The sequence below is a fragment of the Callorhinus ursinus genome, unplaced genomic scaffold (assembly GCF_003265705.2).
Source record: "Callorhinus ursinus isolate GAN/ISIS: 27379988/994484 unplaced genomic scaffold, GSC_fseal_2.0 scaffold10, whole genome shotgun sequence".
Classification (NCBI taxonomy): Eukaryota; Metazoa; Chordata; class Mammalia; order Carnivora; family Otariidae; genus Callorhinus; species Callorhinus ursinus.
In genome coordinates this window covers 59,341,787-59,359,872 of record NW_027397072.1, presented here as the reverse complement: position 1 = coordinate 59,359,872, position 18,086 = coordinate 59,341,787, and the positions used below count along the sequence as shown (strand labels likewise).

General features: G+C 36.1%; 1 protein-coding gene and 1 pseudogene across 10 annotated transcripts in view; one reads left to right on the top strand and one right to left on the bottom strand.

Annotated features, from left to right (window-relative positions):
• The window catches only part of EHBP1 (EH domain binding protein 1), a 715,801-nt gene that overhangs the window by 487,319 nt on the left and 210,396 nt on the right, over window positions 1-18,086 (top strand). For all 10 annotated transcript variants that reach the window (XM_073897641.1, XM_073897642.1, XM_073897643.1 and 7 more), the window contains 2 exons: window positions 6,712-6,893; window positions 9,406-9,545. In XM_073897641.1, the coding sequence (XP_073753742.1) occupies window positions 6,712-6,893; window positions 9,406-9,545 (322 nt within the window). The remainder of the gene's footprint in view (window positions 1-6,711; window positions 6,894-9,405; window positions 9,546-18,086) is intronic.
• On the bottom strand, window positions 16,378-17,589 carry LOC141373609 (glyceraldehyde-3-phosphate dehydrogenase-like; annotated as a pseudogene).

Below are 18,086 nucleotides of genomic sequence, written 5' to 3'. Positions count from 1 at the left end.
GAAAATACTAAGTGTTGGTAAATGTGGAACAATGGAAACACTTAGGGAGTGTAAATTAATATAGCTACTTCGGATTACAATTTAACATTTTCTGGTTAAATTGAACATATACATATCCTATGACTAACAATTCCCATTCTAGAAATATGTCCTAGGTAAATTATTATATATGTGTATAAGATATAGATATAAGAATATTGATACCAGCTTTGTTAATAATTCCAAATAGATAAACCTGCAAACAACTGTGTCTATTGACAGTTAAAATAGATAGGTAGATTGTAGCATTTTCATATAATGGAATACTAGGAGCAGTGAAATTTAATGAATTGCAGCTGTACCTATAAGTATAGATGAATATCAAGAACTCGATGTTGAACATAAGAAACAAGTCACAAAACTGTTAATGTTATTTCATTGTGCAAAGTTAAGAAACAGGTAAAACTAGACAATATATTCTTTTTTGACTTTTTATTGTGATAAAAATATAACAAAATTTACCATTTTAACCACTTTTAAGTGTACAGTTCGGTGACATTAAGTACACTCATAATGTTGTAACCTTCACACTATCTGTTTTAAGAAGGTTTTCATCATCCAAAATAGAAATTCTGTACCTATTAAACAATAACTCTCTGTGTTCCCTTCCCCCACACCTGGTAATCTCTGTTCTACTTTCTGTCTTTATAAATTTGCCTGTTCTTATAAGTGGAATCATATAATATCTGACCTTTTTTGTCTGGCTTATTTCATTTAGCATGATGTCCTGAAGTTTCACCCATGAATTTCATTCTGTCTGCCTGTCAGAATTTCATTCCCTTTAAGGCTAATACTCTGTTGTACAGATATGCCACATCTTGTTTATTCATTCATCAGCAACATGTAGTATTCTTTTTTGGAAAAGAGAGAAAGAGTAATCCAAAATTCAGATGCTAGTCACTTCTGGAGGAGGGAAGAGGAAGGAGGCAATTCAGGAGGGGACATGAGGATTTTAAGGTACTGGTAGTGTTCTGTTTCTTTAGCTAGATGGTGGTATAGAATGTTCATTTTATTGGTCATTAAATAATATTTAAATGTTTTTTACTTTAATATGTATAATGTATTTCACAATTTTAAAAAATCAAGTGATAATGTTAAGTTTAATTTTCAGTGTTATAAAAGATTTAATAATTAAAGTATTAGTGCATGACACAATCTTTTTAGAACATTTTGTGTAATAAAACTCTGAAAAATCATAAAATCTAAGTAGTGTGCCCCCACCCCCCTGGTCCTCATATTTGGAAGATAGAGTTCAATTTCTAGCTTGTGGTTTATTTTATGTGACATTTTAATAGGTAGAGGAAGTCAGTCAAAAAAAATTTTTTTAAAGATTTTTATTTATTTGACAGAGAGAGAGCACAAGCAGGGGGAGCGGCAGGCAGAGGGAGAATCAGACTCCCTGTTGAGCAGGGAGCTTGACACAGGGCTAGATCCCAGGACCCTGAGATCATGACGTGAGCCGAAGGCAGATGCTTAACCGAAGGCAGATGCTTAACCAACTGAGCCACCCAGGTACCCTGTCAGTCAAATATTTTAATCAGAGAGGCATTATATTAGTTGTATTTATTTTGGGATCTGTAATAAATGAAACGTCTTACTATGAGCTATTCTGTAAGAGGACCCTAACTTGAATAATTTGAACAAGAGATATTCTTTTAACTTATAATATGAAAAAAAAAAAAGAAAACCCCATTTAACTAAATTGCTTGCTACCATTATGTTTTATATCATGTAGTTAGTTTTGGTTGAGGAATGGGGAAGTGGCAACATTGGCTACATGCTTTTTTGGTAAAATCTGTAATGTTTAAAAATATTTATAAAGAAGCCCTGAATCTCACAAAAATGTATTTATTTATTTTATAATCGGTTCATTCTTTACTAATAAAGTGATTATAATTCTTTTCTCTTTTATGCTATACAGTGAAAACATTTATTCACTTATTGCTTGTATTGTTATCACCTGAATAGCAATGAGGGCACATTAAAGTGGAGAATTTTTTTAGGTCTGGTAAGAATGTAGGGGTCCCAGGCATGCATTTTAGTAACATAATTGCATTACTTTAAAGTAAACATCCTGGGGGCACCAGGGTGGCTCAGTCGGTTGGGTGACTGCCTTCGGCTCTGGTCATGATCCTGGGGTCCTGGGATTGAGTCCCATGTCGGGCTCCTTGTTCAGCGGGAGCCTGCTTCACCCTCTCCTTCTGCCTGCCACTCCCCCACTGCTTGTACTCTCTCTCTCTGTCAAACAAATAAATAAAATCTTTAAAAAAAACCCTAAACATCCTCACTGAGTTATGCTTATTTTATTTCTAATTTCAAGATTAGTGATCCTGGATGTACTATTTAATATTAATGTAATAAACCAGGTTAAATGGTCAAATATTAACAATAATACTATTTATTAAGGACCTAGTATTTGCTAAAAACCCTACAAGATATTTCAGTATATCATTGCAAGAATTTCTCTAGGACATATTTCTAGGATGGAAGTTATTACTGAGTTGTTAGATAATGCATGTGTTCCACTTTACAAAGTAATGTCAACTTACTTTCAAAAGTGGCTGTATCGGGGCGCCTGGGTGGCTGAGTCGTTAAGCGGCTGCCTTCGGCTCAGGTCACGATCCCGGGGTCCTGGGTTCAAGCCCCTCATCGGGCTCCCTGCTCTGCGGGAAGCCTGCTTCTCCCTCTCCCACTCCCCCTGCTTGTGTTGTCCCTCTCGCTGTGTCTTTCTCTGTCAAATAAATAAATAAAATCTTAAAAAAAAAAAAAAAGTGGCTGTATCTGTTGAAGCTCCCTCCTGCAGTGTAAGAGAGTTTGCATTGTCCCTCTTTTTTATCAACACTTGGTATTGTCCAAACTTTAAAAATATTTGCCAAGATGACATTATGAAAATGAGGCTCAGATACGTGAAGAAATAGGCGAAAGATTAACTAGTGAATAAATGCTGGTGTGATGTTCAAATGCTGGTTTGCTTGATTACAACTAGAATAGGCTGGATTTCAAAGAAATGGAAATATATAGGCTAAGTTTTTTTTTAAAGATTTTATTTATTTGAGAGAGAGAGAGCGAGCGTGTGCACACGCACCACTTGGGGGAGGGGCAGAGAGGGAACACTGGGCTCGAACCCAGGGTCCTAGGATCATGACCTAAGCCAAAAGCAGACAGAAGCTTAAGTGACTGAGCCACCCAGACGCCCCAGCTAAATCTTTTTTATTATAGAAGAGTACTTAGGAAAAATGAGAGTGAGATTTCTTAAGTAAAATGATTATATTATGTAAGAACTTCCTTAGGGGAGGTATTTCTGAAAGTGTGATTTTTTATTAACTGGATTAGAATCACCTGGTAGTGGTGTGGGTGTGGGTGGGGTGGGATGGGAGTAGAGAAGGGAGGTACTTATTATTTTTAGAAATGCAGCAGATTCCTGAGCCCATCTCTGGTTTTACTAATTTAAGATCTCTGGGGGTGGGATCCAGTTATCTAGATTGTCTAAAGCTCTCCTAGTTTTTTGTTTTTTAGTAAACACTAAAATTTAAGAACTTCACCTTTAGGAGTTTTGAAGTAATTCCTCAAATACTGTCAGATTCACATACAAACATGTATAAACATAGACCCAGAGACAGAAACTTAGTCTTACATATATGTGAACGCTCACTTCTTTTTGACTTTTGTCATCTAACTTTCTTTCTCTCAGAGTTCCTTTGCTATTTTTTTTTCTTATTTCTGTCCTCTCGTCTACCTTGCATATGACATGAAATAACATTAGGACTCTGGCAGCACTAAGAGTAATTCTCTCTAAGCTCTTTCTGCCTGGCTGGCCCCTACTCCTTTCTGGAAGGATGATAGGATGCAAAAGACATGTTCATCTCGAAACTGCAATCACTTACTTCATTCCTCTTTATAGAACTGTTGGTAGCAATGATATCAATTTTGGTTGGGTAAAGATTTAAACTCGGTTATAAAAAGTGAAGATTCATGGAGCTGGGGTTAGAGCTGTGAAAGATCCTTATATTTTTCTCATTACTGTTCTTTTTAACTATCTTTTCTATGATACAGCTAATTTTAAAGAGGAAAACAATATGTGAGCTTGGTGAAGACTTACTAGAAATACCATTCAGACTTTTCCCAGCACAGACTCTAGCGAGATCCTGTGTTAGTAATAGGAGTGGATATTGTAGACTCAAAAGAGCTCTGTTCTGTTCACCTGTCTAGACCTTACAAAGGGCTATTTTCATTGTTGCTGAGCAAGTAAATACTTAATTAAGTGGTACAGCTAATTAAGTTTAGAATTCAGTAGGCTTTATTTTCTGTTGTTTCAGAGACACTGATTTACCAAAAACTTAAAACTTGAGTTCAGCGAAAAACCTTTTCTACACAGTTTTTTTTTTAATTATGTTATGTTAGTCACCATACAGTACATCATTAGTTTTTGATGTCGTGTTCCATGATTCATTGTTTGTCTATACAGTTTTTATCTAAAAAATGAATTTGAAGGGGGGCCTGGGTGGCTCAGATGCTTAAGGTCTGCTTTCAGCTCAGGTCGTGGGAGCCCCACGTTGGGCTCCTAGCTCAGCAGGGAGTCTGCTTCTCCCTCTGCCTTTCTCCCCTGCTCATGCTCTCTCTGTCTGTTTGTCTGTCTCTCTCTCAAATGAATAAATAAAATCTTTAAAAAATAAAAATAAAAAATGAATTTGAATGTTAATCATCAAAACTCTAGATTTTGTAGGAATTATCCTTAAATTGGGCTTTCAAAATGATGCTCATTTCCAAGTTATCTTAATTTTTATAGTTTATTTGCTTATAAAATTAAATAATTATTACTAAAGGATCAGTGTCATACTTTGTGAAACCGATTTGTTTAACAAAATCTGAAAATATGTGGTTGTTTGTATGTCATGCTTCCAAAACAGAGGCTTTAAATCCTATATTTTAAGTTGTTAGCTATTCTAAAGGTACAATAAGAGATTATTGTTCATATCAGTGTAATAAATTGATACTACCTGATCATACTTTTTCATTTTGCACATTGTCAGAACCTTGGACCTTAATCTTATTCTTTGATTGACAGTAGCGACCAGGGAAAGAACACTTGTATTGTTTGGGATAGTCACATCTGTTCAACTTGATTCAGTTGAGGGTATTTGCATATTCTTAAGTATTTCTTCTGAGAGGGCTTAAATCCTTCTCAAGTGCTTGGTGCATTTTTGAAATTCATTCATAAGGTATCTACATGCACTAATAGTTCTGTATAATATTGCTGTGCATAATCTGACAGATAAGACCACATTTTAAAACAAGATATTCTTTAGGGATGCTACATTACATTTTTACTTGTCCTGCTGGCAGAAATGTCAATTTTTTCTAAAAGGCTGGTTTATGTTTTGATTAAATTAGTGATCTTTATTTTAGGCAGGTTTGTCAATCATAAGACAAATAAAGTAAAGATTTATTAAATAATAATTTAAAGGTTAATGGTAGTTTTTCCTGCCTTGGTTGGAAAATTGAATAATTTTATAGAAATCCATTGTAGAGCTTAAATGGACTTCTGATTAGTCTCCTTATTTTATACGGAAGGTTAGTGAGGCTCAAGTTTACTTACTCAAGGTCACACAGCTTGAAAATTAGGCCTTATTTTAGATCTGAACTCCCAGACCAGTAGATCCTAAGGAATGCTGGTATATGACTTCTGGTTTACATCAGTGATGGCATATGACCTCTCATTTACATTATTTACAAATTATCTTCATCTAAAATGTCCCCTTGCCATTAGAACACATAGTCAGGGATTATGTCTTAATCATCATCATATCTCTCCTGAATCAACAATGTGTCTTATACATAGTTAATGCCTAAGCATTATTTTGCTGTTTTGTTTTCATTGTTCTCCTAGGCTATTATTCTGTAAAGAATAATTTTGAAACGAGATAGCTTAGTATTAGAATGTTAAGTACCCTTGATAGCTAATAGGTTTCATTTTGTATTCATTTCTGATGAATTGGTAATAGCTGTGTGGAGGATTTTGAGACCTGCTGGAGTCAGTTGGCAGTGTCTGCCACAGACATAGCCTCAGAGAAACCAGCGGTTTCTTCCTTGATGAATGTGACCTGAGGGGAAGGAAAGAGAACTGTAGAGTGGAGTGATCAGAAAAGCCTCTGGGAAGAAATAAGGCTCAAATTAGAGGATAAATAGAACTTAGATCCTGTAGGTAAAAATGAGGTTAGAATGCCATAGAGGCTGGGAATTCCATAAAAAATTGGAAGCACTCAAAAAGGAGAAATATCATTAGGTTACATCAAATAGAACGAAAGGAAGGAAAACAGTTGTTGAGTACTTTTGATGCCTATCTCTGTGCTAGATCCTCTTTTTAGAGGAACTCTGGACACTTTCTGTCCTAGTTTGCATTCCTTGCTTTTTCTTTCCTGAGATATTTAGGGTTGTTTTAGTTTATCTTTATTTCTGCCTGGGCCAGCTCTCTCCAGTTTTTATCTGTCTTATTTAAAGATATAAAAGTTATATTATAACTTCATCACAATTTTATTTCAATATTGTGTTACAGGAATTCATTAGGGAAGGAAATTTCAACTGTTATTTAATCATATTATTAAGATGCTATTTTAAAATACTTGGCTGTAAAATAAATAACTCCAAAATTCCAAATTATTTTTTATCTTCCAGGAATCCCCTTCTGGTCGAAGGAAAGCTCTTGCTACTAGCAGCATCAACATGAAACAGTATGCAAGCCCTATGCCAACTCAGACTGATGTCAAGTTAAAATTCAAGCCATTGTCTAAAAAAGTTGTATCTGCCACTCTCCAGTTTTCATTATCTTGCATTTTCCTTCGGGAAGGGAAAGCCACGTAAGTTTCTTTTGTCAAGAAGACAAGCTGCTTCTGAGTGTATTTTAAAACTGTATGTCAACAGCTTTTGACTCAGTAGACTGGCAACAGTGGAGAATATCCTACTGCATACCAGTCATTCTTGCCATTCTTTGCTTCAGAGGGTGAATTAAATGAACTCCTTGTTATTTATAGTCTCTTGACTCTAGAGAATGAACAGTAATATAAAAGTGTCTATAGCAAGATCCAAATTTTAAATTGTATGTTATAGGGTATCATACATGTTTGTTTTATATTTCATTATCTTCAGTGTAAGTAATTGTACTCTGAAGTACAGACAGTTAATTTGTAGAGCTGTTCGATGAAGCTGAGATATAAGAGTAACTCAAAATGAAAATTTTAGGATAAGAGGAATAAAAGAACTAAAGGAACTTTCCCCAATTCATGTTCTTTGGCCCAGCCTTCTAAAAACTGTAGAGCAAAGTACAATTTGCTATAATTATTCATTTCAAAAATCACTTCTTAAGCACTGAATAGGCATTGCACAAAGGTAGTTCCTGCACCAGTTTTGGTCTCCTAAGGGTAAAATTCTAAGGGTAAACACACCTGGAGCAGGAAAAAAAGTAATATGCCCTATGGTTGTTGCATACAGTCAAGTCAAGCATGAGTGCATGTTGTGGGTATAATGAAAGGGTTAGTGCCTGCTTGGAGAAGATCAGGAAGGCAAGAAATGGAAATTCTAAGCCTCGACTTAAAAGGTGAGAGGAAGAAGCTAGCTGTGAACATTTCAATCCAATCTAAATCATAGATGTAAATGTATTTGAGCCAGTGGAATGTGTTTACTGTAATTGACCATGTTCACTTAACTGATTAGACTGGCTTGTGTGCATCAGTCAAAATGAGATATTTGGCACTCATCTACAGGACAGCAAATGACTTGATAGATAATGGTAAGCCTCATCTCTGGAAAGTTGGCTTTTGAGTGAGTGTAGTAACAGAGAGACAGTACAGAATGGGAGCAATCCGTCTTTCATCTCAGGACCTTAAATTTTAGTCTTGAATACTGAGAAATTAAAAATAAAGACCTTACCCTGAAGTTAAAGCCAAAATGAAAGGAAAGGAAACACAGGAAGAAGAGAGAAAACAAAATCAGAGAAGATCCTTTGTGGACTCCTTTCCACTGGGCAGTATCTGTAAGTGAATCAGCACCATCCACGGGAGAGTCTGGGTGAGAGGAATTCAGTTGAACTAAATGTCTCAATTCCAATGGAAAATTCTCTCAAAACACCCTAAACTCCCTCTCTACCTCCACACTCCTTGCTTCCTAACTTTGACAGAGAGAAATGTTCAAGGCTAAAATCCAAAATATGAGGAAATTAAAGAAGTAAAATTAAGCAAGTGAACATTTCAAGAATAATGTTGTATCTTGAAATTATCCCCCATTGGTAGGTGAGCAATTTGTAAGGCATTCCTATAAGGTAATACAACTTTTTTTGTTTATGCAGACTTTGTGTCACTACATTTATTTTTAAAAGGGGAAATGATTTGGTTAATTCTAAACATAAGAGAAAATGCAAAGAATTTCAAAAACCTGTTTAGTCTGCAAAGCTGTACTATATTTAGGAGATAAGTGAATATTAATGAACATTTCTTTACAAAAGAGTTTTCTTGTTGTTTTTTATTTTATTGTGGTAAGAACATGAGAAACACTATCTTAATTTGGCTTTCTGTATTTTAAGGAAGTATATCAGATTGAAATTTAGTTTGTATATAACATATTAGAAATGTGTTTTATTCACTGTAGTTTATTTGAAATTTAAGGTGAAAATAATAGATTGAGAAAACTTAAATTATTTGATGTTTAGAATTCTTAAAATATATTTAAAATACTTCAAAATAAATATTTTTTATATTTTATCAAATATATGGTATTTAACTTATAATCAACCCAGGTCATTTTTCATCTTGTAATTTTTAAAAATGCTAGACTTGAAGGTGTTTTTTTCTGTTGCAGTAGTTCCTTAACTTTTGGGGAGTTATGGCCCCTTTGAGAAAAATGCACATTTAAACAAGATTTAAATATAATTTACAGGGGTTTACCATTTCCTTTTCTTCCTCGTCACCAAAATAAAAGGGTTCATGGATTTCAGATTAAGAATTTCTATTCTAATTTATTTTGAAAGTTTGAATATTTTAAAGTCTAGATCTCATTGATTTGCAAACTGTCTCACTGTTTTATGAAACACCACACTTTAATCCTATGAAGAAAATTTTAGTCTTCCACAGATCTGCAGCACAGAGTTAAACTAACTCCTAACAAGTTAGTTTTTAATCCACTTTGCTTTTTACAATTTAAATATAACCATTTAAAAATTAATGAATAGGAGTATTTAGATTTTTCAGTAGTCTTGGGCAGCTGTTTAAAAAGTCTCATTAACATATAGAAAGAAGGAATATATTATTATTTTCTTAAGCAGTCTTTTTTCAATGTCATTTCATGAGCTGTGTATTAAATTTTAAATCATTCATGTAGGGATGAAGACATGCAAAGTTTGGCTAGTTTGATGAGTATGAAGCAGGCTGACATTGGCAATTTAGATGACTTTGAAGAAGATAATGAAGAAGATGATGAGAACCGAGTGAACCAAGAGGAAAAGGCAGCAAAAATTACAGGTTGGTTTTATTAGCACTAAGCTAAAAGTTTATCTTTTTTTTTTTTGCAAAGTTGAAAACTCATTCTTGTTTTCCAGGAAGAAACAATGCCTCTCACAAAATATCTTTCTTCCTTAAAGCCTTTCTAATATAATGTAATGTACCATTTAGCTCTCTGAAAACTTTATGTGCTGATGGTCAGTAACAGATTTTCACAATTTAAAATCAAGTCCAAGCTTAGTCAAGAAAGTATAAAAGTTTACTGGAACTACTGATTATAGTATAAAGTAGTCTAAATATGTTCACAGTTCTGTCAATGTATGGATGAACCTTCTTATAAGTAAAGATCTGCCTTAAGGGTGTCAGGACAAGATGAATTGGCTATCTTCTTCTAGCTCATGTGCATTTATTCACATAAATTATGTGCACATTCTTTTTTTTGAATTTGTATATATCTTATGTATCCTTATATCTAGAAACTTCCATGCAGATTTTCTTTATAGCTGGCTTGATCACATTATTAAGATGATAAGTGGTTAGAATCTTGTTGTATTAACTGGTCAATAAATATTTATTGATAATCTGACTATCGTACTTAAGGATTTGATGTTATACCTTTATTACTGGAGTGAAAATCAAGCACTGTGTACATCTTTCAGCTAATGAATTGTTCTAAATTTCTGTATTGCTATCCCTTGACTTCTATCACGTACTTACCTCTTGGTGAATGTTTCCAAATTCATAAGGCACTTTGGCAGCCATCTCTCGGCACAGCCTCAACTATTACTATCATAATGGTGGCGGGGGAGATTTCCATTGATCACATGACCCATTTAACTCCTTAGCCAAGCACTTCCTTGACTTCTCAACTCCAGTGATGTTCACTTCCACTCCATTTCTAGAACTTTATTTCAAGGAATTGATCAGACTTGTATGCGAAGATGGATGTTTTGTCCTGTACAAATTTTGTCAGTTAGACAAACCATGAGAGACTATGGACTCTGAGAAACAAACTGAGGGTTCTAGAGAGGAGGGGGTGGAGGAATGGGTTAGCCTGGTGATGGGTATTAAAGAGGGCACATATTGAATGGAGCATTGGGTGTTATATGCAAACAATGAATTATGGAACACTACATCAAAAACTAATGATGTAATGTATGGTGATTAACATAACATAATAAAAAATAAATAAAATAAAAATAAAAGCATGACCACAAAAAAATTTGTAAATTAATACTTTCTAATTTATGATTGGCATTTTGATTTCTTATTTAACCCAAGGTTGTGTAGAAGAGTATGTTTTATCATGGGCTTTATTTATTTATAGTTTGTTTTTTGTTTAAATTTATTCAAATAAAATTCTGAAGACTTTCAAATTTCAATCTCAGATGAGTGAGGTTTTTTTTTCTTTGTAGTCTAGATATATGATCTATTTTTGTAAATTTTCCATAAGTATCTTTTTACATGTATATTGTTTGATTCCGCATGTATTTATTAGACCAAACTTTAACTTTTTAGTCATTTATATTCTTATTCTTTTTTTTAAATTTTATTTTATTATGTTAATCACCATACATCACATCATTAGTTTTTGATGTAGTGTTCCATGATTCATTGTTGGCGTATAACACCCAGTGCTCCATTCAATACGTGCCCTTTTTAGTACCCATCACCAGGCTAACCCATTCCCCCTCCCCCCTCCCCTCTAGAACCCTCAGTTTGTTTCTCAGTCCATAGTCTCTCATGGTTTGTTTTCCCCTCTGATTTCCCCCCTTCATTTTTTCCTTCCTACTATCTTCTTTTTTTTACCATATAATGTATTATTTGTTTTAGAGGTACAGGTCCATGATTCAACAGTCTTACACAATTCACAGCGCTCACCATAGTCCATACCCTTCACAATGTGTATCACCCAGCCACCCCATCCCTCCCTCCCTCCACCACTCCAGCAACCCTCAGTTTGTTTCCTGAGATTAAGAATTCCTCATATCATATGAGATCATATGATACACGTCTTTCTCTGATTGACTTACTTGCTTAGCATAATACCCTCTAATTCCATCCATGTCGTTGCAAATGGCAAGATTTCGTTTTTTTTTTTTGATGGCTGCATAATATTCCATTGTGTGTGTGTGTGTGCGCGCACACACACATACACCACATCTTCTTTATCCATTCATTTGTTGATGGACACCTTGGCTCGAATTTCCATAGTTCGGCTATTGTGGACATTGCTGTTATAAACATTGGGGTGCACGTACCCCTTCGGATCACTACATTTATTCTTATTCTTTTTGTATAGCTCATCTGTGAGAGAGAATTTAAATGCTAAATTCTTTAGTGCATAAAAATTAATTTTCTGGTAGTTTCATTATGGCTTGTAATTTGATCAATTTGCCCCATTTAATGCCTCTTGCCCAGAAATTTTGCCTGATGCTAATATTTGTAAGTCATGCTTTTTTTATATTTGTATTATCCTGGTGTATTTATCACTTCCTTTTTATTTTACTGCATTAAGTACTTCTCTTATAAACAGTATTTGGTTTATCTGTCTTTATATTCTTTGCCTTAGTACCTTAATAGTTACATTTTTTGATAACTGCATACTTAATTTCACTTACATTACTTTATTTATACTTTCATTTGAGAATTTTTGTATTATTTTTTTTCCATCCACCCCTTAAATTTTGCCATTCTCAAATGTTCTTTATTTAAGCATTTTCTAATAGAGTAATTTGGAAGTTATACATTCTGTTTTCATTTTAGTATACTATCCTCTAAGATGAACAAGCCAGATGAATAAATAAATGAACCTATATTTCTCTACTAACATTAAAAATAAAACAGGGGTACCTGGTTGGCTCATTTAGTAGCGCGTGTTACTCTTGATCTCGGGGTTATGAGTTAGAGCCCCATGTTGCATGTAGAGATTACTTAAAAATAAAGCCTTTAAAAAATAAATAAATGAATGAAACAGAATGTGTTGACTTACCTCATGTAAGATGAGAGATTCAATATTATTTTCTCCTTATTTAAACCCCTCCCTCGGGGCACCTGGGTGGCTCAGTCATTCAGTGACTGCCTTCGGCTCAGGTCATGATCCCAGGGTCCTGGGATCGAGCCCTGCATTGGGCTCCCTGCTCCGCGGGAAGCCTGCTTCTCCCTCTCCCACTTCCCCTGCTTGTGTTCCTGCTCTCACTATCTCTCTTTCTGTCAAATAAATAAATAAAATCTTAAAAAAATTAAAAATAAAATAAAGTAAAATAAAATAAAAATAAACCCCTCCCTCTAGCCTTTCCTGGCTATTATTTTTATTTCAATAATATTTTGGGATTTTTTTCCGTAATATATGCAGACATCTGTATTATGTTTATAACTGATGTCAGCAACAACTATAAAGTACTTTTTAAAAATGCCATGTCTCACCTGTCTTTGAGTTCTTTGTTTTATTTGGCTAGCTGAAGTACTTCAGGAAGGATAAGTTAGTAACCTTCCTCTACCACCACCAGTGACTTTTTACCTATGTTTCAAATTTTAATTTTATTGACACACACTCTCAGAAACCTTTCATGCCCACTTAAGCTTGACCATTCCAAACCCTGTGCCACTATTGTACTATTTACAAATGCAGGCATTTTCTTACAGCATGAGTGTTTATAACGGCAGAGGGATATATTTTGATCTTTTAGTTGGAGAATATGGTTTGTTCTTTGTAGGCTTTTTGTTAAAACTAAATCTCAATTAGACACTAGTACCATAAGTAGGAATTTTAAAAACCCACTTATTTTCATAGCTGTTTTGAGCAGTGTTGTACTGTTTTGATCACAGCCATGGGAAAAAAAAAAGGTGATCACAATATGTCAGAAGCTTTATGCTGGTATTGAAAGGAAAAGAAAGGGCATTATTTTTGATAGATATAATGAAAATATTCAGTAATAATTAAATTTTATAACTAAACCCTCATCTTCGTCTGTTTGGGCTGCTACAACAGAATACCATAGATGGGTACCTTATAAATAAGAGAAATTTATTTCTCACAGTTTTGGAGGCTGTAAGTCTGTGATCAAGGTGCCATCACAGTTGGATGAGGGCCCTCTTCTGGGTCACAGACTTCTCATTGTATTCCTCACGTGATGGAAGGGGGCAAGGGATCTCTTTGGGGCCCCTTTTAGAAGGGCATTAATCTTATTCATGAGGGCTCTGTCCTTATGACCTAATCCTCTCCCAAAGGCCCCACCTCCTAATACCATCACACTGGGAATTAAGATTTCAACATATGAATTTTGGGGGGACACAAATATTTCAACCATAGTAACCTTTATTGCCTAAATCATACATGTACACCTTATTTTCTAAAATTCTTATAGGATGAATAACTTTCTTTTAGATAGCCTAAAATTCTCTGACTATAATCAAAGAAGTTGTTTTAATGCAACTTGTGATGATGCAAGATTTCTTTGGAATTTTACTATTTTGTGTTATTATTTATTTATGTATTTCTTTTCACCATTTTCTGAAATTCCTTCAAGGTATAGACTATGTTCTAATCATTTTTTCATCACTAGCTTCTGGCACATTGTCTGGAACATATTGAGAATTTAAGATGTGTTAACTGAAAGGCCATAAATCAATGAAGGGACTTCCATCTTCTGTTATAGCCCATGCTGATCACTCTGGCTTATTATCTTGTTCCATTTATTTGACCTTTACTCATTTATTCAGGGTAGAGTGGTCCCATTTTATGGAAGGCATGTGATCTGGAGGAGACATAATTCAAACCTTAAATAATTCAAGACTAGTTTTCCAAAAGTAATGAATGCAAAATGTGTGTTGAGGGAGCAGGGTAGGTGGGGCCAGTGGTGATTAGATGCATGCTCTTAAGTTAATCCACAGTCATTGTAGCATATTTTTGCTTTGATGTTACTTTTTTTCTCTATTATATTTGCAGCATACAGTCACTTAAATTAATAGCACCAACTGCATGTTATGGCAGTTGTTTGGCTTCCTTAGTTGCATTTTTTAGCACATGTAAATTCCATTCCAAACTTATTATCTTTCAGGAATTTTTTTTAGCACCAACACTACCACTCTAAAAATGTTTTGGTAAAGTAGTTTTAAGATTGTTAAAAATATATTAAAATTCAACAACAGTAATGTTAAAGCAATAGGTTAAGACTAAATAAAATGAATGCATTTTATAAACATGGTACAAATAAAGTATGGTGGGTATTTTTATTTACCAGTTAAAGTGGCAGTAATTTAAATACAGCTTATATTTGCTCTTCCTTGCAGTTTTGAAATTGCTGACAGGATGTTTATGGAGGAAGGAATCATTATTTTAAATTTTGCCTCTATTATATCTTTATACTGCAATGTAAATGCATAAAATGCAACACATATCAATAAAAATTATATGGGTATACTATTTCCTCAACTAAACTGCAAACTTCTTGGGGGAACAGACTGTTACAATTATTTTGTGATACCTTAGATTGATACCTAGAGGCTATTCATTTAGGCAGTGATTTCTTATGGAATATTGCTGTTAGAGCAATAGTAATTAACAAATATTATCTTCTGGGGCGCCTGGGTGGCTCAGTTGGTTAAGCAACTGCCTTCGGCTCAGGTCATGATCCTGGAGTCCCTGGATCGAGTCCCGCATCAGGCTCCCTGCTCGGCAGGGAGTCTGCTTCTCCCTCTGACCCTCCCCCCTCTCATGTGCTCTCTCTCTTTCTCTCTCTCCCCTTCTCTCTGTCTCAAATAAATAAATAAAATCTTTAAAAAAAAACAAATATTATCTTCTGATATTGCAGTCTTTGCTATAAGGTAAATATAAATTCATGATATCTATACTTGGATTGATCAAAAATCCCTACCCTGTTCTGTCTGAGACAAAATTCGCTGTTAACTGGAAACATATTTTGGAACTGGATCTTAAACAGAAACCTTTTATCGATACTGTTATGTATAGGTGCATTCTACTAAGAGGTGTAGCACCAGTAAATGGGCAAGGAAATTTTGAATTACAATTAGAAGAATCACTGAAATATAGCGGGAATAATAGACCTTGGAGATGGAGAAACAAAGCCTATTAATGGGAAAGTTTATTATAGCCAGTATTAGAAAACATATATGGTTTTAAAACAATCAGCAACCTCAGAATGTGTGAACCACTATATGACAATATGACCATCTTTGGGATTCCTGTTGAATTTCTGAATACATATCAACAAGAAAAGAAAAAGATTCCTCCATAAATAACAATGTCCTGTTGAATACAGCTCAGAAGGTCAGGTTCAACTGAAGCAGTTTATAGCAAAGCATCATTGGAGAAACGCAGACATTATGAAATACCAGAAAGATACCAGGATACTTAAAGCTGTTGCAAAGATAACCAAGGATTCTACTTAGGTTCAACCAGACATTTAGACTTATGTGACCTACTCAGGTCACATAAGCCAAACTAAGCATTAGATTCACTTAGATGGATATTGGAAACACAGAAACACAGCAGCATGCCAGCAGAGCATTCTTTTTTCCCTGGAGTCCTCACAGCATCCCAGGTGCTATTTTTTGACCTCTACCTCCACATAACAGCTTGGGTACAAGGAGGCGAGATCCACATAGGTAGAAAGAAACAGGGGTTTCCTAGGTTTAGAATCCATGCTGCCCAAAAGCTGATATCTTTTGAAACAGTTTAACAAGTATAGTTTCCAGGGTCTCTGTAATGGAAATGCCTAGTTATAAGAGTCCACAATCAGAAAAGCCCAAAACTGTGGCCTTCCATCAGATATATAGTCCATCCAGATGCGGTTTACAAATTAAGATTCTTTTTTTTTTTGGATGAGTACAGTATACTTTATTGATGGTACATGACAAGGTAGGGCTCCCCAAGCACCTCCCCCTTCTTCAGGGGGTCTGGGATGGAAACGGTGGAGGTCGGGAGATTCTCAGTGTTTTGGGGGATAAGTTGGGTCAGGGACTCCCCAGCAACTGAGGGCCTCTCTCTTCCTCTTGCTCTCGCTGGGGCTGGTGGTCCAGGGGCCTCTTACTCCTTGGAGACCATGTGGACCATAAGGTCCACCACCCGGTTGCTGTAGCCAAATTCATTGTCATACCAGGAAATGAGCTTGACAAAGTGGTCATTGAGAGCAATGCCAGCCCCGGCATCGAAAGTGGAGGAGTGGGTGTCACTGTTAAAAGTCGCAGGAGACAACCTGGTCCTCAGTGTACCCCAGGATCCCCTTGAGGGGGCCCTCTGATGCCTGCTTCACCACCTTCTTGATGTCATTGTATTTGGCCGCTTTCTCCAGGCAGCAGGTCAAATCCACGATGGACACGTTGGAGGTGGGGACACAGAAGGCCATGCCAGTGAGCTTCCCATTCAGCTCAGGGATGACCTTGCCCACAGCTTTGGCAGTGCCAGTGGAAGCAGGGATGATGTTCTGGGCAGCCCCTCGGCCATCGTGCCACAGCTTCCCAGAGGGGCCATCCACGGTCTTCTGGGTGGCAGTGATGGCATGGATGGTGGTCATGAGTCCCTCCACAATGCTGAAGTTGTCATGGATGACCTTGGCCAGAGGAGCCAAGCAGTTGGTGCAGGAGTCATTGCTGACAATCTTGAGAGAGTTGTCATACTTCTCATGGTTCACACTCATCACAAACATGGAGGCATCAGCAGAAGAAGCAGAGATGATGACCCTCTTGGCCCCGCCCTTCAAGTGAGCCCCAGCCTTCTCCATGGTGGTGAAGACCCCAGGGGACTGCACAACATAACTCAGCACCAGCATCACCCCATTTGATGTTGGTGGGATCTCGCTCCTGGAAGATGGAGATGGACTTTCCATTGATGACAAGCTTCCTGTTCTCAGCCTTGACTATGCTGTGGAATTTGCCATGGGTGGAATCATACTGGAACATGTAGACCATGTAGTTGAGGTCAGTGAAGGGGTCATTGATGGCGACAATATCCACTTTGCCAGAGTTAAAAGCAGCCCTGGTGACCAGGCGCCCAAGACGACCAAATCCGTTCACTCCAACCTTCACCATCGTGTCTCGGGGACGTGGCTGGTACTGCGCCAGAAGATGCGGCTGTCTGTCAGTCGAACAGGGAGGAGCAGAGAGCCAAGATTCATTTTTACCATAAGCACTATTGTCTGGTGTTTATTAATCCCTTTCCTATAGTTTATAAAGTTAATTTGGGAGGAGGAAGAGTGACATATTGGCTAACTTCAGAGAATATAATCGTAAGCATAGATGGTAGTAGAGGAAATAACAGTTCATATTTGAAGAGCTAAAGTTGAGTATGAGATGCCTTAGCCCTCTGACATTACATGTCCTGCTTACTAGGACTATGAATGGGGAAAAATAGGTCTTCTCTCAGAATGAACTTGGGACTCTGGTCAGAGAATAATACATCTATTAATTTGCTTCTGGTTTTTACCTGGCCATTTACTCTCCAGTACCTAGGATACTAATGAACAAAATCATAGGTTTGCTGTGGGCTATGTAAAATAATAGAATAAAAATGGCCACCTATTTTGGGAATTCTTTGCAAAGGAT